Raw genomic sequence first — 25,067 nt, 5'->3', positions numbered from 1 at the left:
AGTCAAAATTATGAGATACAAAGTATAAATTATGATTTTTAAATTCGTAATTAGGAAATAAAGTCGAAATTATAACTTACGAAACTGAAATTATGAGATAAAAAGTTGAAATTATGACTTGTGTATGTCATAATTATGAGATAAAAAAATCTAAATTATGACTTTAAAAGTCATAATTATGAGATACAAAGTATAAATTATGATTTTTAAATTCGTAATTAGGAAATAAAGTCAAAATTATAATTTACGAAATTGAAATTATGAGATAAAAAGTTGAAATTATGACTTACGTATGTCATAATTATGAGATAAAAAAATCTAAATTATGACTTTAAAAGTCATAATTATGAGATACAAAGTATAAATTATGACTTTAAAAATCATCATTTGGAGATAAAGTCGAAATTATGACTTATGAAATCGAAATTATGACTTTAAAAGTCGAAATTATGACTTAAGTCATAATTACGAGATAAAAAGTCAACACAACACACAAAGTTGTTAATTCATATTCTGCCCATATCTGCTTGCATTCATATATTTATATAAAGAAAACACTTAACATGCAACAGTGCATTGCATTCATATTTTGAGGTATATTTTGCTAAGTTAATTTGTTCTGGAACGGCCCATTTATCATTAGACCTCTATCCTGTGACCAATGTGTTTATAGTCTTTAAATCAATTTCAACTTGTAAAGTCATAATTTTGACTTTTTATCTTGAAATTACGACTTTTAAAGTAATAATTTCTATAATTTATCTCATAATTATCACTTAAATATGTCATAATTTTGACTTTTGTAAGGCATATATATATTTTTTTTTAATGTATTTTATTTCTGTGATCAAAGCTGATTTTTCAGCATCATTACTCCAGTCTCCAGTGTCACATGATCCTTTAGAAATCATTCCAATATGCTGATTTGAGGCTTAAGAAACATTTCTGTTGAGAATAAAAAACTTATATTTTTTCAGGATTCTTTGATGAAGAGGAAAATGAAAATAACTCATTATAAACATCATAAACAGTTTTTATTAGTACTGTTTTATTAGTGTCAGTTTTGATCTATTTAATACATCCTTGATGAATACAGCCATTAATTTCCCAAAAAAAAGAGACATGACAAAATAATTTGGTCTGAAAGAGTACATGTCAGACAGATTTTCCTTATTGCAGGAAATGTAACCCTCTTGTGCATGAATATTTAATGAAATCTATTAAATAAATACATTCTTTATGTCAAAACAAGAACATAATTGGTCCCAATTTTCTTCTTCACAATGATGCATTAATGTATTCTGAGAGCGGTGCACATTTCTCCAAAGCAATAGAGAATAACAGTAAATTTTTCAGAGGTTCCTGCATCACTATTTTCATTAGCTAGGTTGAATTTACATTAGAAATAATGAACATAAAAACAAGAGGACAATCATAGTGTATTATGGTTAAGAGTCAAAGGTTGTAGTGGTGAGGAGGATGTGAATTTTACATTTAGACATTTTTCTGTCTACCGGCATCAGAGAGTTGACGTATTTTATAAAACCTGAATACGTTAGAGAACGTTAAGCTTTGAATGAAATGTGTTGAGATTGTGTTGTGGTTTTGAAATGTGTTTGATCTGCTGTATTGTTTGATCAAATATTTCTGTGTGGTTTCAGATAGCAAAATAAAATAATAATAACGCTCACCGCATATCCCAGTGCCAGATACATGCTGTGCCTGAACAAAGAGACACTTGAGAATCATGGGAAGAAAAATAAGAGTTTATGATTCCACTAAATAAATAAGAATTGGCAGGCACCATTGAAGAAAAACAAAATCAAAGCTGATATTGAAGGCACAGATCACAGCCAGAAAACCATGTTTTCTAACAAGTGCATATATAGGAAATGCACTTTCCCCTTGCACTTTAAAAGTGTTAATGTTTCTGAACAGTCTCTTTTCATTTGCTCATCTACATGTGTTGAGAGTCAATGATATCCAAATACTTTGCTTCAATAATCTTCGGCAACAAGTAGTTCCTGCAAAGAAAATGTTATATTATGGCATATGTTATTTAACCCTTAACAGCCTTATCCCTCAGAATATGTCTTATAACCAAATCTGCATTGTCTGACAAATGTAACACACAAATACAATAAACAGCAGAAAAGCTGTTTTGCTATAATGTCAAAAACATGATAAAATGCACATTCTCAGAAAAAAAAAAATGACAAAATGGTCACTGTGCTGGTATCATTTCAAAAGGTAATAATATGTACAATTTAGGCACTAAAATGTGACTCTGAACCACAAAACCAGTCTTAAGTAGCAGAGGTATATTTGTAGCAATAGCCAAAAATACATTGTATGGGTCAAAATGATCAAATTTTCTTTTTTAATCAGTAGGACATTAAGATTATGTTCAATGAAGATATTTTGTAAATATATCAAAAGTAAAATTTTTATTAGTAAAATGCATGGCTAAGAACTTAATTTGGGCAACTTTAACCCCTTAAGTGTCTTTTTCTCCATCATCATAAATTATATACAATTTGTCAAAAGGTAATCTAATAATGTGGTCTAAGTTTAAATGTTAGAAAAAAAAACTTAAGACATCTTGACGTATTAAAAGTGGACATTCCTGTAGAATGATCTATATATATATTTTTTTTCTTTTTTCATATTTGAATCAAAAATTTGGTTTCAAGTAGGAAAAGTCCCAATGTTGTTCCCTATGACCAGTTCTTTCCCAAATGTGGATTAATTAAGCTGCTAAAACGAATAATTCTTCTCTATAGATACACACCTGTTCAAAAGTTTAGGGTTGGTAAAATGTTTTAAATGTTTAAAGGCTAAATTTTCAGCATCATTACTCCAGTCCTCTAATAACTTTTGAACCGTAAGGCACAGAATCAATATTCCTTTCTCTGAAGTCCTTGGCTTATGCCGAGTCGAATGAAGTCCAAAATTCAAAAATCGTAAGGTTTCGTGTTTTTTTTTTTTTTTCTATTTTTAATAGTTCGTAAAACCTACTTTCTTGAACTTGTCCAAGGCGGTTTGTCTGATTTTCACCAAAATTGGCTCAGATCACCTTTAGAGCATGCTAGCAAAAAGTTCTGCAATTCAAGTTGATTTGTCCAACCGCTCTCAAAAAACACGCCAACCATGGATGTGAGTCTATAACTCCGCAATGATTTGGCGTATTGAAACCAAACTTGGTTTGTGTTAAAACAAGCATGACCTGAGGCTACCTGCAGTGTTTCGGCGCAATGCCAAAAAATGGCTCTTTTTGCTTATAACTTTACATGGTCAAAAATCATTAGGATATTAAGATGTATTAAGTTATTTAAGTTCCATGTAAATTTCATACTGTAAATGTATCAAAAGTAAATTTTTGATTAGTAAAATGCATTGCTAACAACTTTATTTGGACAACTTTAACCCCTTGGATATTGCTTTACCATGGAAATGGTACTTTAAAATCTTTTAGCGGTCTCCTCCCCTTAGTGGCTGGAGTCAAGTGTCATATTACAACATGTGTTACAGTCTTTTAGAAAAAAAAATTTATAATCTTGACAAAATACATATTGTCGCAAAGATCTGAGTCTCAGGATTCCATATTTGGTGGTTAGAAAAATGCTTCAACCAAAATTCAGTGGAGTTTTAATTGGACCCAGTTGCTGTTTATGGTATAATGCCCTAAATAAAATCTCACAGGAACCTTAATTTTTTTTTTATATCAACTTCAAATTTGGAACGTAACTTATTTAGACATAAGGCTTTAATTGTATATAAATTTTGGATTTAAAAATATTTACTAAAATATTTATTTAATATAACATAAAAAAATTGGTACAGTGCATTTTCTTAACAGTAAATTTAAACTATAATTTTTTGATACATTACTGTTTTGAAATGATTCAAAATCTATAGTAATCTGCAGATTGTCATCTTAAAAATGAGACCTTAGGTCTGTATTCCAAAGTGTTCATGATGTAACAGAGAAAGTCCTGCGTTGAAGTTAAGCTAACTAGTTTAACAACCGCCGAAATACTTTAATATACTCACTTAACATACTCAAAACAAAACCGCTGCCACCAATGTAACCGAGCTTTCGTATTGGGTTCGCCTAAACACTTTTACAGTAATAAAATAATCCAAACGAGACCAAGAGGTTCACTGAACGGTGCATACTTTTTATTTTTATTTTTCACAACGCACACCAAACCTGGGGGCGCTCTCATCCAACCATGCGCGTGCACTTTCTCTTGCCTACGGCAAGCCCCGAGGGACAGAATGCCTTTCACACACATACATGTAACATCCTATTGCCTTAACTTCAACGCAGGAATTTCTCTGTTACAATGATTTATAACAATTTAAGTTTAAGTTTCTATTTTCAAAAATGGGGGGTGACACTTAAAGGGTTAAAAGTAATTTTCTCAATATTTTGATTTTTTTGCACCCTCAGATTCCAGATTTTCAAATAGTTGTATCTCGGCCAAATGTTGTCCTATCCTAACAAACCATACATCAATGGAAAACTCATGTATTCAGCTTCAGTATAAATCTCAATAAAAAATTACCTTAATGACTGGTTTTGTGGTCCAGGGTCACTTATGAAGCTTTAACATAATAATATGCATTATTTAGGGGAAAATAAGGTAAAAACTATGTACCTTTTAGCTTGTGTACCTTAGGATGCCATCTCAGTGAGAGCACTGTACCTATTTTTCTAAAAGTGTAGTGACGCTTTGGTATAAAATCTATGGCATACCTTATTGGAATGAGCATGATCATGAGTAAAGGGAAGATCATCTTCATATAGGGCAGAGGGTACATCCCAAACGCACACAGGATGATCAGCTGAACAATCTGCAGGCCTGTGAAATAATGCACCTTCCTCTGCGGCACTCTGCGGATGTAGTGAGTGGGTGGATACGACGTCTTGGGAACAGAGATTGAGATTAGTATAAGAATGATCAGTGACAGATTTGTATTATTTCATATTAGTCAACAGAGAAATCTAATATAATCCTATTTTCTTTCCCAATACACGCTCCATGAACAAACTAGGATACATTTCCAGCAAAAAGCTGATAGTCCGTTCATACAGAACACAAAACCGCTGCACTGTGTGATGTAGAAGATATTTGATCTTAAACATACAGTACAGTTGGGAAGAGTCAAATTTTGGGCCGGTGCTATTCCACTGTGACCAGTGTTTGACTCTTGATATGTCTTGTTAGGACAAAAACTCATAAATATGTTAAATTACTTTAAAATCTATTGATAATGCTTTCATGTTGAGTTTAAAACTGTAAAATCTGCATTGCTTTAGAACAGACTGGGATTCAAAACAGTGTAGATTTATACGGACTCTTCACAAGCACAGACGGTCCCTCACTACAGTGTATAGTACAGTATAGTGATATATATATATTGATTTTCCTTGGGGTTGTCTATATTTAAAGGCTGCACTATTGAATTACACAATAAATGAAGTATCATTGATCATACTGAGTAAACTGGAGACTTGGGTTGATGTCAAAATATAAAGGGTCTGAAACCCTAAGGAACCTGTACAGCTAAACAAAGTTACAGTGCATGTTTAACTGCTTGTTTTATGTGTCTTTATTGACTTTATTAACTTATTAACTGTATACAGTGGCACCTTCCTTATGGGTAACACTAGTGTTACTGTGTTTTTTTTCTGTCAAATTAAATAAAACAATCTTATTATTCTTGCATTTTCATTATTTTTCTGTAACTCTGACGTCATGTGCTGAAAAACAATCAAGAAATAATATTTCATAAAACCTTTAATACTGCCAAAGAAGGTAACACCAGTGACAAAATAAATTGTACAAGTTGTCTTTAAATAATTCATAAAGTCAAGAGGTAATCTAATAATGTGGTCTATGTTTAAATGTGAGGAAATAAAATAAATTTGTATCAAAAGTAGACATTTCTGTAAAATGACCCATATTGTTTTTTCATATTTGAATCAAAAATTGGTTTCAAGCTGAAAAAAGTCCCAATATTGTTCCATATGACCAGATCTTCCCCAGTGAAATAATTAAGATGCTAAAATGAATAATTCTTCTCTATAGATACACTACTGTTCAAAAGTTTGGGTTGGTAAAATTGTTTTAAATGTTTTTGAAGGAAGTCTCTTATGATCACCAAAGATTCTTTTATTTGATCACAAATACAATAATATTGTGAAATATTATTACAATTTAAAATAACTGTATTTTATGTGAAAAAAATCAAAGCTGGATTTTCAGCATCATTTCTCCGGTCTTCTAATAAATTTTGAACCGTAAGGCACAGAATCAAAATTATTATTTTTTCAAAATTTCTAGTTTTTCCGAAATTTAAAAATCTATTAAAATTAAAAAACTATTTTTAATAGTTTTTAAAACCTACTTTTTCAAACTAGTCCTAGATGGTTTGCACGATTTTCACCAAAATTGGCTCAGATCATCTTCAGACCATGCTGGCAAAAACTTGGTTTGTCCAACCATTCTCAAATAACATGCAAACCAATTCTACAAAAAGCAAAAATTGATTTGAGGCTATATCTTTGCTATGGTTTGGCGTATTGAGCCAAACTTTTGTTTGTGTTATAACAAGCATGACCTAAGGCTACCTGCAGTGTTTCGGTGGAGTGCCACCTAGTGGTCAAGAGATAGGAAAAATAGCTCTTTTTGCTTATAACTTGTTTTAGCCAAAAAAAATTTTAACAAAACACTCTTTAGATTATGTGCACCATGCCGAGTCAAACCATACCCAATTTTTTCCATGTCAGCCATTTTGGGCATTGGCCATTTTGAATTTTGTAGTAAAATGCATCTGGTGTTAAAAATGCATTGTATCATTGCAAACTTGGTATGGGTCATCAGCACGATGCCCTAAAGAGCATGACAAGTTTAGAGCCACCTAGTGCTAAAATCAAATATTGACATGCTTTTAACCTTGGGTGTGGTGATTTATTTTCACGGCAGTCATCGTTTTAGACTCATGAATCCTTGCCGAGTCCAGCGATACCAGACATGCCAGGTTTTACCTTATTGTTTGCACAACGTTGAATTTTAGCACTTTTGCCAACATTTGCCAATATCTTAGAAACCGCTACTCCGATCGACACAAAACCACCGTAGGAAATTCGGAACGCATGCTGGCTATATGCCAATGCCTAACTGCTAAAATTTTGTTAGTGGCAAAATTTTTTTAAAGCAAAGTCAGACCATCTGTCATTTTTTCTCTTCTCATATATAAAAATTATATATTTGACACACATATATATGAGCACACACTAAGAACACATAACAAATTTGGTGGGATTGTGCCTCTTGGTGGCTCTATAATTAAACAAAACATGAAATTGCCATTGACTTCAATAGAGTATTATGATAGAAAATGCTAAATTTTTATAAATGCATTGGTGTACCATTATGAAACTTTGTATATACCATCAAGACCATGACCTAAAAGTACTCAAAAAGTTTTGAGACAGTGCCACCTTGTGGTCAAAATAAATGCTAATAGCTTTACTGAATTTTGCCCATTGTAATGAGACTGGTATTAATAGACTCCTTGGGTCATGCTGAGTCAACAGTGATACCACTGTTGCCATAGTCAGCCAAACGTCCTGTCCACCATTTTGATTTTCTTTAACAATTACTTTTTCGTACTCCTCCTAGACTATTGGTCCAATTTTCACCAAAATCGAATCATATCAACTTTAGACCATGTTGACAAAAAGTTATAGATTTTGTGTTGATAGACAAAACCATTTTGGTATATCACAGCAATGAATTTGAGGCAAGATGCCAAAATGACACTTAAGGCTGTATCCCTGCAATGCTTTGGCATAACTCTGGCATAACTTTGTGTGTCATTGTCAACTAGGGGGCAGCTGTGGCCTCATGGTTAGAGAGGCGGACTTGTAACCCAAAGGTTGCGGGTTCGAGTCTCGGCAGGGATTGTAGGTGGGGGGAGTGAATGTACAGCTCTCTCTCCACCCTCAATACCACAACTGAGTGAGTCCCTTGAGCAAGGCACCGAACCCCCAACTGCAATGGCTGCCCACTGCTCCGGGTGTGTGTTCACTACTGTGTGTGTGCACTTGGATGGGTTAAATGCAGAGCACAAATTCCTAGTATGGGTCACCATGCTTGGCCTCACGTCACTTCCTTTCACACAGAACACACCACATCGATTTGATAACAGTGCCACCTATTGGTCAAACGTGATATGCCAATAAATCATATTACTAATGATTTTTCAGCCATTTTGACTCTAAAATGCCTTCAATTACACATTTCTGCAGTTGCTTGTCTAGTGCTTGGCCCCATAATTGCTGCTTGCATCTATATTTCAATGCGTCCTTGTTGAATAAAAATGCATTAAACAGAACTTTTGAAAAGCAGGATACATCTGAACAAGATACTCCACTGAATGATTACTCCTGGCTCTCAAGGCTCTTACTTGTTCTTTAAGCAGAAGGGCCATTCGGTCACACATCTGGTTTCCATCAATAGATGTGAGAGCGATGTACAGGAAGAGGCCATAGAGAACGGGTTTCGGTATCCACTGCAGGGGCACCGGCAGCAAAAACACTGACAAACCTATCAGGATGTTCGCAGCCAGCGACGTAAGTCGTGTCTCCTCCACGCTGACTATCCTGCAGGTACACATGAGGATGTGTTTTACAAGCCTTGTTAATCAAACTTGATGTTACTCACAGACTCATATTTAAACATCAACTGTGAGTATCATGTTTTCTAAGTGTGTTGTAGGTGCTTGCTATCACGTTTCATAGAGATGGCCCCCCTCCACTCGCTGTTCCACCCGCGCCAGCTGACGCACATGCAGCGTGGAGTGTGGGAAAGCCGCGTGCATCCATGGTAACCCCAGCACCGACATCAGGATGTTGATAAATCCGGAGAGCATCAGGTCCCAGTGGTACGCCGTTCCCTTTAGCAGTCTGAAACACACGCAAGCACACCAAAAGAGATCATACAGCGTCTCTCAGCATCCCACGACTGTCGACGCTGAACTGACACTGTGAATGATGGCTCACTGATCTCTGAAAAAAGTAAACCAATTAAATCCTGGCAAACAGTGCTGGGTAGATTACTTACAAACTGTAGTCTGTTAGCAGGGTTTCTACAGGTATGAACAAGTGAAATTCAGGACTTTTTTAGGTCTTTTTAATACCACCTTATATAAATTTAACACCTAAACCTGTAATGGAAATACACATTATATTACATACATATAGTAGTGTTTAATGTAAAAAGAAAACTAAATTTAATTTCATGCAGGTCATGTGATCATTAACTAATGTCAGAGAACTGTGGACATGCAAATGTGTTAATTAATCATTAAAGGAGTTCACTTCCAAAACAAAAATTTACAGACAATGACGATGTACGCATCCCCTTGTTATCCAAGATGTTCCGGTCTTTCTTTCTACAGTTGTAAAGAAATCATGTTTTTTGAGGAAAACATTTTACAAATGTTCTCCATATAGTCGACTTCTATGGTGCCTGTGAGTTTTAACTCACAAAATGTAGTTTAAATGCAGCTATAAAGGGCTCTAAACAATCCCAGCCAAGAAAGAAGGGTCTTATTTAGAGAAGCAATCTTTTTTTACAATTTATATACTTTTTAACCTCAAATGCTTGTCTTGTCTAGCTCTGTGTGTGCTCTGTGGATTCTGGATCAATACAGTTAGGGTAGGTTTAAGAACTCCCATCTCATTTTCTCCTCAAACTTCAAAATCACCCTACATCACTGTTTTACCTTTTGTTTTTGTAAAGGGCGTTTGATCGTCTTTACACTTTGACTTTGTAAACACTGGTTCGGTACTTCTGGAGCGATGTAGGGTGATTTTGAAGTTGGAAGAGAAAATGAGTTGGGAGTTTTTCAACATACCCTAACTGTATTAAACTGAAATACACAGAGTATGCATGCGCATTGCAGAGCTAGACAAGATAAGCATTTGAGGTTAAAAAGCATATAAACTGTAATTATTTTTAGAAAATAACTGACCCATATTTCTTGGCTGGGATCATTTAAGCTGCATTTTAAAGGTTCAAACTCACAGGCACCATTGAAGTCCATTATATGGAGAGAAAACATGAAATGTTTTCCTCAAGAAACAATTTCTTTACGACTGAAGAAAGACATGAACATCTTGAATGACAAGGGGGTGATTAAATTATCTGTAAATTTTTGTTCTGTAAGTGAACTTCTCATTTAACTTCTCAGGATCTCAGGAGGTTTTTTAAGTAAATATGTGACCCTGGACCACAAAACCAGTCTTAAGTCGCTGGGGTATATTTGTAGTAATAGCCAAAAATACATAGTATGGGTCAAAATTATTGATTTTTCTTTTATGCCAAAAATCATTAGAAAATTAAGTAAAGATCATGTTCCATGAAGATTTTTTGTAAAATTCCTACTGCAAACATATCAAAATGTAATTTTTGATTAGTAATATGAGCTCAATTTGGACAACTTTAAAGGTGATTTTCTCAGTATTTTGATTTTTTTGCACCCTCAGATTCCAGATTTTCAAATAGTTGTATCTCAGCCAAATATCGTCCTATCCTAACAAACCATACATCAATGGAAAACTTATTTATTGCGCTTTCATATGATGTATACATCTCAATTTTGTAAAATTTAACCTTATGACTGGTTTTGTGGTCCAGGGTCACATATATAGGTGAAAGAAGTTCATTAAAAAAATAAAATATGATTAAAAAATAACATGAATTTTAATGCTTTTGTAATGTAATCTAATTTTAAAATGTAATCATGTAATCAGTAAAACAGTAATTGTAGTCTGATCACAAGTATTTTTAAAAATGTAATATAATCAAATTACAAATACTTAATTTTTGGAATCTGATTACTTCATCCAGATTACATGTAATCAGTTACTACCCAGCACTGCTCGCAATTAGAGAAGATATTGCAAGTACAAAAAACTACCGTTCAATGTTTAAACTCAAATATGACACTACTAATGGAAGTACGTTTTGATTTTCTGGATGGATACCTGTTCTCTGGAGCATTGGTGAGAGAAACCACAATATTCTGGTCAATGAAGATGAGCAGGGCAAGGAGAAAGCCAAGACCACAAGCACTTAAAACGTTCATCCCGGTCAGCCGGTCAAAAGCTGCTACTTTGAATACGGCTTCATTCTGGTAGTTGAATACTGGAACTGTGGATCAACATATTGAAATAATTAAATGTGTAGTTCACCCAAACTGCAAATATTTACTTACCCTTTGCCAAGGCTTATAAACCACATTCAAACCTGTCACCTCAAAATAGATAGTGAAAGGTTTGACGTCAATGGCAATTGATTATGAAGTCCTGCTGTGACATGTCTTGAGGTGACAGGTTTGAATCAAAGAGTGTATAATATTAACAGTTTCCAATGATGAACTGACTTTAACTGGAAAATTGAGTGTTTAATATTGTCCTCTAACATTATCGACACACTACTTTTCTGTTTAATAATGTAAAGCTGTTTTGACACAATCTGTATTGTATAAAGTACTATATAAATAAAGTTGACTAGACTTAACTAACAGTTCACTCATATTGCGGTGAACAGAAGAAAATTAAACATACAATATGGTGGCTTTAGTAATAGAGTTTTGCCTTTTCAATAAAAAAAGCCAATCACCAGCTGGTAAAGTCATTGTTTCACTTCTCATAGAAAGTTTTTTTTTTAATTACATAATTGCATAATATTCACAAGCCTTTGTCTTTGAAGGGTCTTTTCCCTACACATTAAAATGCACAAATGCATGCATTTCTTATTTACATGCATGCAGGGTTTCTTTAATCTAAATCATTATTTTATCCTCTTTAAATCAATGTGATAAACGAATTAGGCCAAAAGTAATCTAAAAGTAATCAAAAGGTAGTCTGATTACATTACCTGATTAAAATTTTTTGTCATGTAATTTGGAATCAGTAACAAATTCACTGCAAAAAATGCCTTTCTTACATAGCTTTTTTGTCGTTTCCAGCCAAAATATCTAAAAATTCTTCAATCAAGAATAAAAATCATTGTTGTTTTATGAAAAAAAAAAAAAAAACAAGTCAAAATTAAGTGTGTTTTTGCTTGAAACAAGCAAAATAAGCTGCCAATGGGGTAAGATTTGATTCGTTTTTTCTGAAAACAAGAAAATAATTTTTACTCGTCTAGAAAATCCTTCTTGATTTAAGATTTTTTTGGGGGGATATTTTGGCTGGAAACAAGTCAAACGTTTTTTGCAGTGTTACAGTTGTAAATTACTTACATTTTCAAGTAATATAGTAGTTATATAAATATTTTACATAAATAGTTCAAAAATGTGAGATTTTTATGAAAACAGTAAGCACAAAAGTCCACCCTAAAACATAACAGATCATACGAAAACGTACAAATAAGATTGTATAAACTCATATGAACAGTATCACTATTTTTTCATTCAAGTACCAGAGTATCTGGAGGATTTTTAAGCTCAAATTTAAGACTTTAAGAAGCACAAGTAAAATTAAACCATAGCAGTGTAGGGCAATGTCCACGGTAACATATTAAACTGTAAATTATTTACAGCATGATTCACGGTTCAGATACAGGTTTTCACAAAACAATATGTTTTATAAAATTATGTCTAAAGTATTTTATTATAAAAACACAATCAATATATTTATATATTAGATTTCTATAATGTATTGTCTTCATGTCGATCCACTAGTTTACATTTACAACTCTGCATGTTTGATGTGTAAAATCTTTGGTTAATTTTCATGTTGGTCAGAATAAAAACAGCAGACGGCCTTATTGGAAATGCAAATTCATTCTCTGCCAGCAGGTGGCGCTTTCAGAACAGCAGAAATATTGCAGTTTTCCCGGTAACTGCAAATTTAAGACCTCCTGAAATCATAATTAAGACTTTCTTGTACCATTTAAGACTTTTTATGGCCTACATAGGAGTTTGACTTCCATGTGCGAAAAAGGTGCCAGAAGGTGTTGCAAATATGGTCGCTAAGTGAACTGACTTTCCTTTAAAGTGCCTTTGTTTGAATTTGTGAAAGTGTGAAAGAAAAAAAATTCTAAAATCTATCCATCACACAATGTCTTTAAAAGACATGGAATATAGCTCATGGTGCATGGACTACTTTTATGTTGCTCTTTTTGTCATTTTTCTTACCTGACAGCCTTAATTTCCATCAAAAACCCAGCTAATCATTTCCTTTTGTGAATGTCATGCAGGTTTGGAATAGCATTATGACAGGTAAATGATGACAATGACATGTTTAGTTGAATTTTGAAGTTATGATGGGTTGCATAATTATTACATTCACCATTATTATGGGATGAAATTGCACATATCCCAGAGTGAATGTGTGATAATTATGATATAAGCAAAAGTGCTGCATGATAATAATAGATTTCTTTAATGTGAGGACTCACGCTGAATGTCAATGAACAAGTAGGAGCCCACGAAGGAGAAGATGACCACAGAGATTGGCAATGCACAGTCTGACACCACCTCCCTGACTTTAGCATGCAGGAATGGACTAGAAAGAAACAAGAAATTAGAAAATGTAAACTTTGAATAATATATGGAAACCTGTTTCTGCCACTGAATAAAAAACAGTAATTGTGACTTTTTATCTCACAATTTAGACTTTCTTTTGCGAGAAAAAATTCAGAATTGCGCAAAAAAAAGTAAAACTAATAATTGTGAGAAAAAAGAATTGTAAAATATACTTGCAATTGTGAAAAGTCCGAATTTTAGGATAAAAACTCAATTCTGATTTCTATATTGCAATTCTGACTTCTTTTCTTAAAATCGCATTATACAAATAAAACTGCAAGTTATAAAGTTAGAATTATAAGAGAGAAACTCGCAGTTGTAAGAAAATTGTTTTTTCTTCTCAGAATTGGATTTTATAACTTGCAACTGTAAGTTTATGTCTTATAATCCTGAAAAAAAGTCAAAATTGCAAGAAAAAAATTTCAATTGTGGGAAAAAAGTCAGAATTGTAAGAAAAAAATAACTGAGATATGAACTGACAATTGCAAGAAAAAAGGAATTGGGAAAAAATTTTGAGAATTGCAAGAAAAAAAAGAACTGTGAGATACAAACTGACAACTGCAAGAAAAAAGGAATTGAGAGATATAAACTCACAACTGCAAAAAAAAAAAAATAATAATTGTGAGCTAAACTTTTTTTTTGGTGAGAAATGTGAGAATTGTGAGAAAAAAAGAAATGCCAGATATAAATTTGCAATTGCGAGAAAGAATTTTAAGATAAAAACTCAATTCTGATTCCTATCTTGCAATTCTGACTTCTTTTCTCAGAATTGCATTATTTAAACTTAAAACTGCAAGTTATGAAGTCAGAATTACAGGAAATAAACTCGCAATTGCTTGAAACCAGAATTTTCAGATATAAACTCACTCAATTCAGTGAGTTCCCCCCCCACAATTGCAAGTCTCACAATTCTTTTTTCTTGCAATTCTGACTTTTCTTGCAATTGCAACTGTGTAAAAATCAAGAATTTTCAGATATAACTCACTATTCTTTTTTCCTTACAATTCTGACTTTTTTCCCCACAGTTGCGAGTTTATATCTTGCAATTCTTTTTTTCTTGCAATTTTTAACATTTTTCAATTACGAGTTTATATCTCAATTCTTTTTTCCTTGCAATTATCAGTTTATATCCCACAATTATTTTTTCTTGTATTTCTGACTTTTTTTGCAATTGCGAGTTTATATCTTGTAATTTTTTTTCTTGCAATTCTGACATTTTTGCAATTGCGAGTTTATATCTGAATTATTTTGTCTTGCATTTCTGACTTTTTTGCAATTGCGAGTTTCTATCTTGTAATTCTTTTTTTCTTGCAATTCTGACGTTTTTGCAATTGCAATTTTTTTTCTTGCAATTATCAGTTTATCCCACAATTATTTTGTTCTTGCATTTCTGACTTTTTTCTCGCAATTTAATTTTTTCCTTGCAATTCTGACTTCTTTTCTTAGAATTATAAAATATAAACTTGCAGTTCAGTGTTATAAAATCCAAGGGGGAAAAAAATTCTTACAACTGCAAGTTTCTCTCTCAAGATATAAATGTATAATTGTGCGGGGGGGGAAAATCACAATTTCAGGATATAAACCGGTTTATGTACTGCAATTCAGATTTTTTTTACCCTTAGAATTGCGACTTCATTTCTCTTAATTGTATCTTGATATTCTGACTATATCTCACACAATTTTGACATTAAAAAGAGAACTCAGTATTGCAAGAAAAAGTCAGAAATGGGAGATTAAAAAGCCACAATTACTTTTTTTCTTTGTTCAATGGCAGAAATCAGCTTCTCTAATAATGATCATAATTATCTATTTTATTTTCTCTCTGTGAAGCCAAGCCATTCTGTGTTACTTGAAGCCAATTTAGTTTAAATGAAGTATGTAAGATCAAATGACCCAGCATTAGCAACTAATGGCGATTACAGTTAGCCATAATGACCTTCTCTTGATGAGGAAGAGGGCATAGCCCAGCCACAGAGTTCCCAGCATCAGCAGCAGGCAGAGAATAGGGCGCTCCCTGGTGCACAGAACCATGTTTGCAGGCAATGGGACACTTCCATTCTCCGTTTCGTTCTCTGTCTGATGAAGTATTACACCCAGATGATGCAGTTCCTCTGTGCTCCCATTGGCTAGTGTAAGGCCATGATAATACTTATGAAATACTGAGAGAAAAGAGAGATACCGAAGAGAGCAATGGTTAAACATAACTGAGTAAATGATTCAGTAAATACACATTTTCCTATCTCAGAATAGTGCACCCAGTGGCGTAGCAAGTCAGCCCCGGGCCCATATGCAAAAAAAATTGTACAGGCCCCCCCAGTCATTATGGGCTCCAACTCGATTAACTACTTAAAGACCTTTTGCAGTTCTGAATGATGTATTACTCTTACCTTTAATGAGCAAAAATGATGGCGTATTTTAGGTTTACATTGTTATTAAGAAAAACGCAAGTGGTGCTTCCATGTCCTGCAAAGCGCACTTTAGCTTTCACTCTCTACACAAACAAGTGGATATGTGTCTAACAGCGCACATTTATCTAGGTTAAATGTTTCAATTAATATTGTGAAATGCATCAAGTGATTTATGTCTATAGATTTTATTTTAAGGCAAGTCGTGTTAAAGTGAGAAGGCTAAATTGATCAAACACGCTCAACTAATTGCGTTTGGCCGCTTGGTTGTTACTTAAAAAAACAAAAGCTTGAATTTAACAAGCATAAAAATGTTCCAAACATATTTCTAAATTAACTTAATAAAGAAACGAAATGAAATCTAGCCACTTTGCCAATGGAATCCAAAACTGAACTATTTTAATGGCTACAACACAGGCTCTGTTCACTATTCGTTCCCTCGTTTCAATGAAAAAGTTCCCCCTTGGCTCGGTGGGCCTCCAATCTGCCCGGCCCATATGCACCTGCATACCCAGAAGCTATATTTCATTGAAATATAATTTGGACATTATAAATGGCATGCATAGAAATGCATAAAAAATAATAACATAATAAATTACAAAATAGCTGATTGCATACAAATACAATTTTAAAATGTATTGATATCATAAAATAGTAATACGTTTTCTTTTGCACATATTTGTTCTATTTAAAGCTCAGATGTTTGAAGCAGTTATGTTAACTGACATATATAAGTTCATTTGACTCATTCTTTTAAGTCTGATAAGTTCAACCAAGAAAAACTTAGATTTTTGAGTTACCTCAACAAGTTTAATCCAGATAAGTTAACTTAACTCAAAATGTTAAGTTGTCATAACTAATTGGCGCAATAATTTTTTACAGTGTACACCCCTGAGTGCACCCAAAAATGACAAATCCATTTCTATTTATTCAACATTTCTTCTGTTACACAGAAGTATCTATGTTGATTTTGAACAACATGGGGATAAGTAAATGACGACAGAATTTTCTGTTTTTAATTGAACTGTCCCTTTAAACCACACCAAACAGATCTATTGTCAACAATATTCTTACATCAACATACATCAAGACATTTTCATTTTTTCCCCATTTTCGAACACTCTTCCCTGTTAAATAATCATTAATGATTCATTTCTGAGATATTACAAGCCTGCTCTAGTTTCAATATTAGTTCAGCAAGGCCTGTGGTCTTTTTACATATCAGAGCTCTGAACTTACTGTTTATGGTGCCTTTCAAAGCGTCGCCCACAAAGGCAATGGAGATGAACAGAGCTATCACTTCTTCTGTGGAACTGAGAGGACACACAGCACACAGTGAACAACTCATCTTCCCTTTTATCAAAGCAACAGAGCACAAACCGAGACATAACAGCAGAATCAAGGCACGCCGCAAACAGAGATTACCACGTGCGCGACAGGACAGCACAGATTTATGATGGATGTTTATGCTACAGAGAGAGGCCATAACTGAGGAGTCTGAGTTATATCAGAATGCGGCGTCTGCCTGAGGAGATTTCATACATCAGTGAAAGACAACCAGACTGTTACATTTTCTTAAGAATATGAGTGAGGTGCTTGTTTGCATAACACTCTCCACTGCAATACTAGGGTGTTGTGGGTGGCTGTCAGTATGTTGTTCAGGTGTTTAAAGTGGGCTTTAGTTACATTAGTTACTAGGGGGTCATTCCATGTCAAATCAACCAAATTTCAAAAACTTCCCTGGCTCAAATGTTTTCTTTAGCTAATATTTATTCTAAAGAAAGATAGACATGTAGTGATGAAAGCCAAAATATAAAATGTCATGGATGAATAATTACTGAGTAATCCACTATTTTGTAGAGGGAGGTCAAAATGGCTATTTTCACCTTCAAGTTACAGGGGGGTAAAAATTACTTTAGAAAGATGGCAGCATTATTATCTTATTTTTGCACAGAGATTGGTAGTTCTATTAGTAAAATCTGTTGACTTTAGCAATCGCTGTTGCATTATGTGCCTATGGTGACCATTCAAAAATGGGGAAACGGCACTTTTCAAGTCTTTCTCCAAAGTTTGCATGCCTGTAACTCAAGAATAATTAAAGATATCTTAATGCTCTTTTAGATATTGGGTTTTAGCAAACTTTCCTTTTAGCATCTTAATTTAATTAATGCCCTATGAGATTTGGTTCCTGAGTTATTGAAATTTAAACATGGCTTCAGGAGTAAATTGTTAAAAATGTACACATTTTCAGTGGTCAAAAACCAAATGTGGGTCAGTTTGAAAAAATATGATTCTTCTTTTCTTTTAAAGAGGAATGTCTGAAGAACAAATAATGTTAAAACTAGAGATGTATCTTGTTTATTTCTGTCAAGACAACTGCATTGAACATACTTGTCTGAGTGCCATAAATATATAAAGTATATAATATATATGTAAGTTTTTCTCCAAATTTCTCCAAAGTTTGCATGCCTGTAACTCAATAGTATTAAAGATATTTGAATGCTCTTTTAGATATTGGGTCTTAACAAATGTTCCTTTTGGCATCTTTATTTTTAATGCCTTATGAGATTTGGTTCCAGAGATATTGGAATTTTAATATGGCTCCAGGAGTAAATCATCAAAATATACACATTTTCAGTGGTCAAAATCCAAATGTGGGTCAATTTGTGAAAATATGATGCTTCTTTTCTTTTAAACAGGAATGTCTGAAGAACAAATAATGTTAAAACTAGAGACTTAGTTCATAGTGCTGCCATCATAGAGATTCCCATATCTCTGGGACTGAATGATGTAGGGCATTGAAAATTAAGATTCCAAAATAAAAGTTTATGAAGAACCAGAATCTATAATCATATTGCAGTATCTTAAATACTTCTTGAGTTATAGGCACGCGAACATTGGAAAAAGAATATTTATGGCACTCAGACAGGTATGTTCAGTGCAGTTGTCTTGACAGAAGAAATGAGACGCATCTCTAATTTTACTGTATTATGAAATAAATGAATATTTAATAATAATAATAATAATTCAAAACATTGTTTTATTTTATTACATCATAAAATTGCAATAAAATCTTAATTTGATGAAAAAAATGTATTTTATTTTATTCAATTATAAAAATGTAACAAATTAATAAAGAAATATTACAATTACAAAGTTACTGTACTATGAAATAAATGAGTATTTAATAATAATTGTAATATAATAATAAATACAATAATAATTTGAATAATAATTCTGCAATAACATGATTATCCTTTAAAATAAAAAATATTATTTAATAATTACAATAATAATAATGTTTTTTAAAAAAATTATGTTTAACAATAGTGCCTTTATTTTTGTGTACAAACAATGGGAGATTGTAGTGCTTTTTTGACAACAGATTAATAATAGATTCTTATTATAAATTTGAGAAGATATAATTTGCATCATATCTTGTGTTTTTTAAATGCCAGTTTTTAAGCAATCCAAACATACAGCTACCGAGCATGAACTGAGCGGATCTGAAATGCTAAAACAAAAAAACGGGGATCATGAGCTGCTTACGTGGAAAAATAAATAAATAAAGAATTCTGCACTTTGCCTTTGTGGTTCAATAAATGCAATAAACCAAATCATAATTCAAAATGCTGCATTTTGCAGTGTTTCGTAATTGTTTAAGGTCATTTTATGATTTCAGTCTTTAAACAGTCGCTCACCTTCAACCACCAAGCAGTTTTTTCTATTTATGTAATTTGCGTGGGTCATACTTCTCAGGTCAGAAATTAAACAAGTCCACATAAGTAAGTAAAATCACATTCCTTGTAGATAAACACATAGCGCTACTCCACTGACCGTTTAAAGAGCTTCATAAACAGGCTGACATTGAAGATTCCTCCTAGGATGAGGAACAAACTGTTCCAAAGGCCAATGCAGGCATAAAAAGCAGGAAAATCGAGGTCATAGTCATCGCAGACGCCTCTGATTACTGCAGTATACAAACAAAAGAGACAAAACAACTGTAAAGGCCTCTGAGTGAGACAGTCAGGTCAATTTTCTTTAGAATCAGAATCAGAATCAGAATGAGCTTTATTGCCAGGTATGTTTGCACATACTAGGAATTTGTTTTTGTGACAGAGCTCCACAGTGCTACAGAATGACAGTGACAAGACGATACATATTATAAAAAGAACAATATAGAGGTATACAAGACAGACAATGTGCAAAAATAGCAAAGACATTTGAATGGAAGTAAGTATGTGCTTTAAATAAATAACGGAAAAATGAATAAAGAATAAAGAATAAAGAATGTATAGTGTTTATAAGAAAGATACAGCACCGCTGATGAAGATGGCTAGAGGTGCAGTTGTGAGAGGAATGACCAGCGGAGATCCAGCGAAAAGAGAGTAAATCACTCCTCCAATGCTCTGACCAATTATAGTCTTCTGTACATCTGCAAAGAAGGTCAAATAAAGGAGTTAAAGTGAGGCACTGCAGGTGAATAGGGTAAAAAATAACTAATAGGTATTAACTAGATTGATTACATTGATGATTGCTAACATTTTTTGTATTACAAGTTTTCTAAAATGTTAGGTTAAAATATGCAAATGAGACATTATTTAATAAAATATGGGCTAATTTGCATACATTTCCAGTACAAAAATCTAAACACTGGATGAAGTCAGTTTAAATTTTTTTTTTTTTTTTTTTTTTACATTAGTTTCAAAAGTTTTTACAGAGGGAATTTTGGGTACCATAATTCAGAAAAAAACAGACAGGAAACACTATATTTTTTTTTTTTACCATTTTTGGGGGAATAATATGTATAAAATCAAGCAAATTATATATAAACAGATCACTCTGTACAAGCCTTCAGGATATAGACAGGAATAAAAAAAATTAAAGTTTGGTGTGTGTAAGTACTACTGAAGTGGAGATGTATGGCTCAGTGTAGAAGAAAAAAACTCATTTTGAGAAAACAGCCTTTAAAAATATGCATTGTAATTTATATCTATTGACACAAATAGATGAAATACTATAAAAGAAACACTTAATGTTTTTCGGATGTTTTTTTCACTAGTCTTAAAAAACACTTTATGAAAAACCAAAAAGACTCAAAATCTCAAACTTAATAGGTGCATGAAAAAGCGGTTCCCTTCCGAAGGGAACTCTCACTGCGTCCTCTAAAGGGCGCTTTTGGGGAACGCTGCAGCGTGCCTCGAGTCTGAAGAATGCATAGAAAAACTACATGAAATGGCCGGCGCCAGCGTATGACGTCACCGCGGCGCGTCAGTCGCTGCCGTTGCGTCACTACCGGGCGACCATAACATAAAGAGGCGCCCGTGCAACACAATACATCTTCGCTGTCTTCAGCTTTCTCGGTTTGGATGTGCATTGGAAGAAACGGTAAGAATCCTTTCTTTGAACTACTATCATGGCAAGCACTAGCAAGTCGTTTAAGCGGTGTGTTCATCCGTGTCCTCGTTATTTGACACCTGATGACACACATGAGCTTTGCGTATTCTGTTTGGGCGAAGAGCACACACGCGATGTCCTTGAGGGGGCATTGTGTGTACATTGTGAGCGCTTCCCTATGAAGAAGCTCCGGTCTCGTCTGTCTCTCTTTCTGAGGAAAGATGAGCGTTCACTTGCCCCTCGCGGTTCGGGTCCTGCCGTTGCCGAGGCACGGAGGAAACTGAGCTCGTGGGGCTCGCAAGTGGAACTGGCTGACGAACTTGAGAAGGGTCTCTCTCTCTCGCCAGTCGGAGACGATGACAGGCTCCTAGTTGATGATGATGCGTTATCGCTGACGTCGTCAGATCCAGGAGCAAGTGCTCTTTTGGGTTCCACCCAAGAAGAACAGGAAGTGCTAGAGATGGATGAAGACGCTGAGGCTGAATCCTCTCTACCTTCCTGCCCTGCATACGAAGAGCTGCTAGAGGTTATGGACCGCGCCACGGCCAGGCTCGACCTGCCGTGGAAGCGGGCTAGAAAGATAACGCCGCGGGGTCGCCTCGACGAGCGGTATCTTTCAGGCCATAACCACCCAGCTCCGGTGAGTCTCCCATTCCTTCCCGATCTTCATACTGAGATCGAGAAGGGCTGGAAAAAGCCGTACTCGGCGCGCATTCATAGTTCGTCCATGGCGAGCTATGCTAATATCGAGGGATTGCGTGACCACGGCTATGAGAAGATGCCCCCTGTTGAAGAGACGCTAGCCTGCTATCTCTCCACAGGGCGGGCCTCCTCTCTCAAGACTCCCTCTCTGCCTTCTCCGGCCCTGCAATTAACATCCCGGCTGAACGGCAGAGCGTATGCAGCAGCAGGTCAGGCGGTGGGTGCACTGCACACCATGGCAGTGCTCCAAGCCTACCAAGCCGATCTGCTGAAAGACCTGGACAACGGTCAGGGTCTTTCTCCTGACCAGGTGGCTGAGCTCCGTCGCACCACGGATCTCGCTCTCCGTGCCACCAAGCAGGCCGCTACCCACATGGGCAGGGCCATGGGGGCTATGGTGGCTACGGAGAGACATCTGTGGTTGAACCTGGCTGATGTCGGGAGGAAAGAGAAGGGCTTTCTTCTCGACGCACCGGTTTCGCCATCTGAGCTTTTCGGTGCCTCCGTCGAGACGGTGGTCGAAAAGTTCAGAGAAGCGAAGATGCGCTCAGCTGCCTTCAAGTCCTTTATCCCTCGAAGGCCCAGGTCTCAGCCCGAACACCACAGGGGTCCTGCGCCGCCTCCTTCTGAGGAACAGAGGCAGGTGCAGAAGGCTAGTGTTGCATCCCGCGCTCCTCCTCCCCCTGCGAGCAGGTCTAGGAGGCGACGCGGATCGAGAGGTGGCAGACAGGATTTAAGGGAAGTCATCCAAGCGAGACAAAATTCTCGCAGGGGTCAGAGTAATACCTAATAAAACCTCTCCTTCCCTCGGTCCAGTCGGGTCGCCATATTAATTCCCCTGTCTCCATTAAAGCTTCCTGCACTCCCCGGACCTATGATGTTCTTTGGTGGTTCTACCTGTATAGAACCCTAATTTACTGACGGTCTGGAATCAGGCGGTCTCTGAGGGGAATCCCGCCTCTTTCTATGAAGCAGGATGCTCTTAAATGGGTGAGTATGATCCGTTTTTTACTTTGAAGGAACTTCATACTGTCTCAGGCCTGTATATGTTTCCTCTCTCCACAGAAGAAATACGACGAGTCTACGGCAGACGCCCCCCCTCTGATCCGATGGATTAAGGTTACGGCAGTGTTTTGCCCTCTCCACTCCACAGGCTGTGCGGTAAACCAACCCTTACAGCATATATTACACATAGGACCTTGTCCTCTTCAAGGTAAGCTCCCTAAGTCTTTCTTGGGTTTGCCCTTGGTATGTTTATGCTGTCCTTTGCATGCCTAGTGTAGACTTATGCCCTATTGAGACAGGAGCATAACTCCCTAGTTACGCCCCCCTATGGCTGGATAGGCGTGTTGCCTGCAGGGTTTAGGTTGCGTGTTGTATTTTTTCCTCAGAAAAAGGTGGAAACATCTCGACGGAGCACCCCTCCCTTCAAACGGTTGTATGGTGGTGTCCGTCTACACAACACTTGTTCCAGCACTATCAGGCTTCCCCCTTCAGTGGTTAAACGAGCAAAAGGAAATTTTCCTTTCTCCCTAGGTAAGCATCTTTAGATATTTATGGTTAAGATTGCACTAGTATGTTTAACTCTGTTGCAGACGGCCTGCGTGCGAGGATCCGCTTCGTGTCCTCTCCTAAATACGGTTTCCATGGAAACTGAGTGTCTACACCTGTTGAGACAGGCGTTCACTTAAATAGGAGTGCCAGCAGACCGGAGTGCTCGCTGCGAACCCGGAGCAGGTTTGGTTGCTCCCTTTTCTGCGGAAAAGGTTCTTATTTGAGCTCCACCTGGTGACATGCTTTCCAGCTGGGGTCCTGATTCTCGGTCTATTTGGTGTGCGCTCCCCTTTCTGAGGAAAGGGTTTTTAATGTAAATCTGAGCGCCACTTTGTGACTCTCTTCAAGTCGCCTCATTCTAAGCCTGAGGGCTGAGGCAGCACTTGATGTAGGATCTACACCCAGGCTGACGAATGTCTCCCCTACAGAGGGTTTGAGCATCCTTCGGTGTTTAACACCTTAGAAAGCCGTCACTTTAGGATCGATTCTCGCTCCCCAGGCCTAGTTCCACTTCCCTTTCTGAGGAAAGGTTTACGAAGTGTCTGAACTAGGAAGCTGCCCTTATTCATTCCCAGAAACTTTCAAGGCAAACAGTGCTCCCCTTTCTGAGGAATGGGTTTGTTAAGGTTAAGAGCTCACGTTCCTCCCTGTGCGCAGGATTGCTGGAACGTACCTGAGCTCCCCTAATCCAGGGTTTCCTTCAGAGCAACTTCCCAGGACTGAGTGCTCCCCCTTCTGAGGAATGGGTTTGTTAAGGTTAAGAGCTCACGTTCCTCCCTGTGCGCAGGATTGCTGGAACGGACCTGAGCTCCCCTAATTCAGGGTTTCCTTCAGAGCAACTTCCTAGGACGGAATGTTTCCTCCCTCCTGAGGGTAGGAATATACCAGGGACAGACCTTTGAGAGTTATGGACCTGCTACAAGGATGTTGGCGTGCCCCCTTTCCAGGGTTCACTTATAAGAGCACCACTCCTTGGTGGCCAAGTTCTCCTCCCTGTTTCCCAGGGTAGGAGCTTGACCTTCATGCTTCAGGTTTCTACTCTCCAGCCTTTATTCTGGATGTATGCTCCCCTCTATGAAGGGTAACAGCGAGAGCATTCGCTCCTGTTCGGTTGTGCAGCTCCCCTTCTGGGAAGGGTCTTCTATGAGCGCCAACCCACCTTCGTGAGATTGCCAGACCTTCATACAGGTCGCGTGGACCGGGCTGTGCACGCTTCCCCTTTTCATTAAGGGTTCCCTAAAAGACAGCAGTGCCCCCTTCTGGAGAAGCGATCCTCCCTGTGGATCAGGGTCAGGATTTTTGTCCTCTACTATCGTCCACTATTTCAGGATGGTCTCAGCTCCATGTTCATCTCTGTTGACAGATAGCTTGCGAGCTTCTGTCCAGGGGAGGGTTAGT

At 36.1% G+C, this 25,067-nt stretch overlaps 1 protein-coding gene across 1 annotated transcript in view; it reads right to left on the bottom strand.

Moving 5' to 3' along the window:
* Nucleotides 1-1,051: 1,051 nt before the first annotated feature.
* The window catches only part of LOC141288975 (solute carrier family 4 member 11-like), a 45,767-nt gene continuing 21,751 nt past the window's right edge, over nt 1,052-25,067 (bottom strand). The window contains exons 8-17 of the mRNA XM_073821171.1: nt 20,338-20,451; nt 19,854-19,986; nt 17,256-17,329; nt 15,548-15,770; nt 13,485-13,591; nt 11,066-11,231; nt 8,807-8,980; nt 8,482-8,677; nt 4,763-4,932; nt 1,052-2,024 (exon numbers count right to left, since the gene is read on the bottom strand). Of these exons, the coding sequence (XP_073677272.1) occupies nt 1,958-2,024; nt 4,763-4,932; nt 8,482-8,677; nt 8,807-8,980; nt 11,066-11,231; nt 13,485-13,591; nt 15,548-15,770; nt 17,256-17,329; nt 19,854-19,986; nt 20,338-20,451 (1,424 nt within the window). The 3' untranslated portion in view covers nt 1,052-1,957. The remainder of the gene's footprint in view (nt 2,025-4,762; nt 4,933-8,481; nt 8,678-8,806; nt 8,981-11,065; nt 11,232-13,484; nt 13,592-15,547; nt 15,771-17,255; nt 17,330-19,853; nt 19,987-20,337; nt 20,452-25,067) is intronic.

Source organism: Garra rufa, chromosome 16, assembly GCF_049309525.1.
Source record: "Garra rufa chromosome 16, GarRuf1.0, whole genome shotgun sequence".
Taxonomy (NCBI): domain Eukaryota; kingdom Metazoa; phylum Chordata; class Actinopteri; order Cypriniformes; family Cyprinidae; genus Garra; species Garra rufa.
The sequence above is the reverse complement of the archived record's forward strand: the minus strand, read 5'-3'. Positions and strand labels throughout refer to the sequence as shown.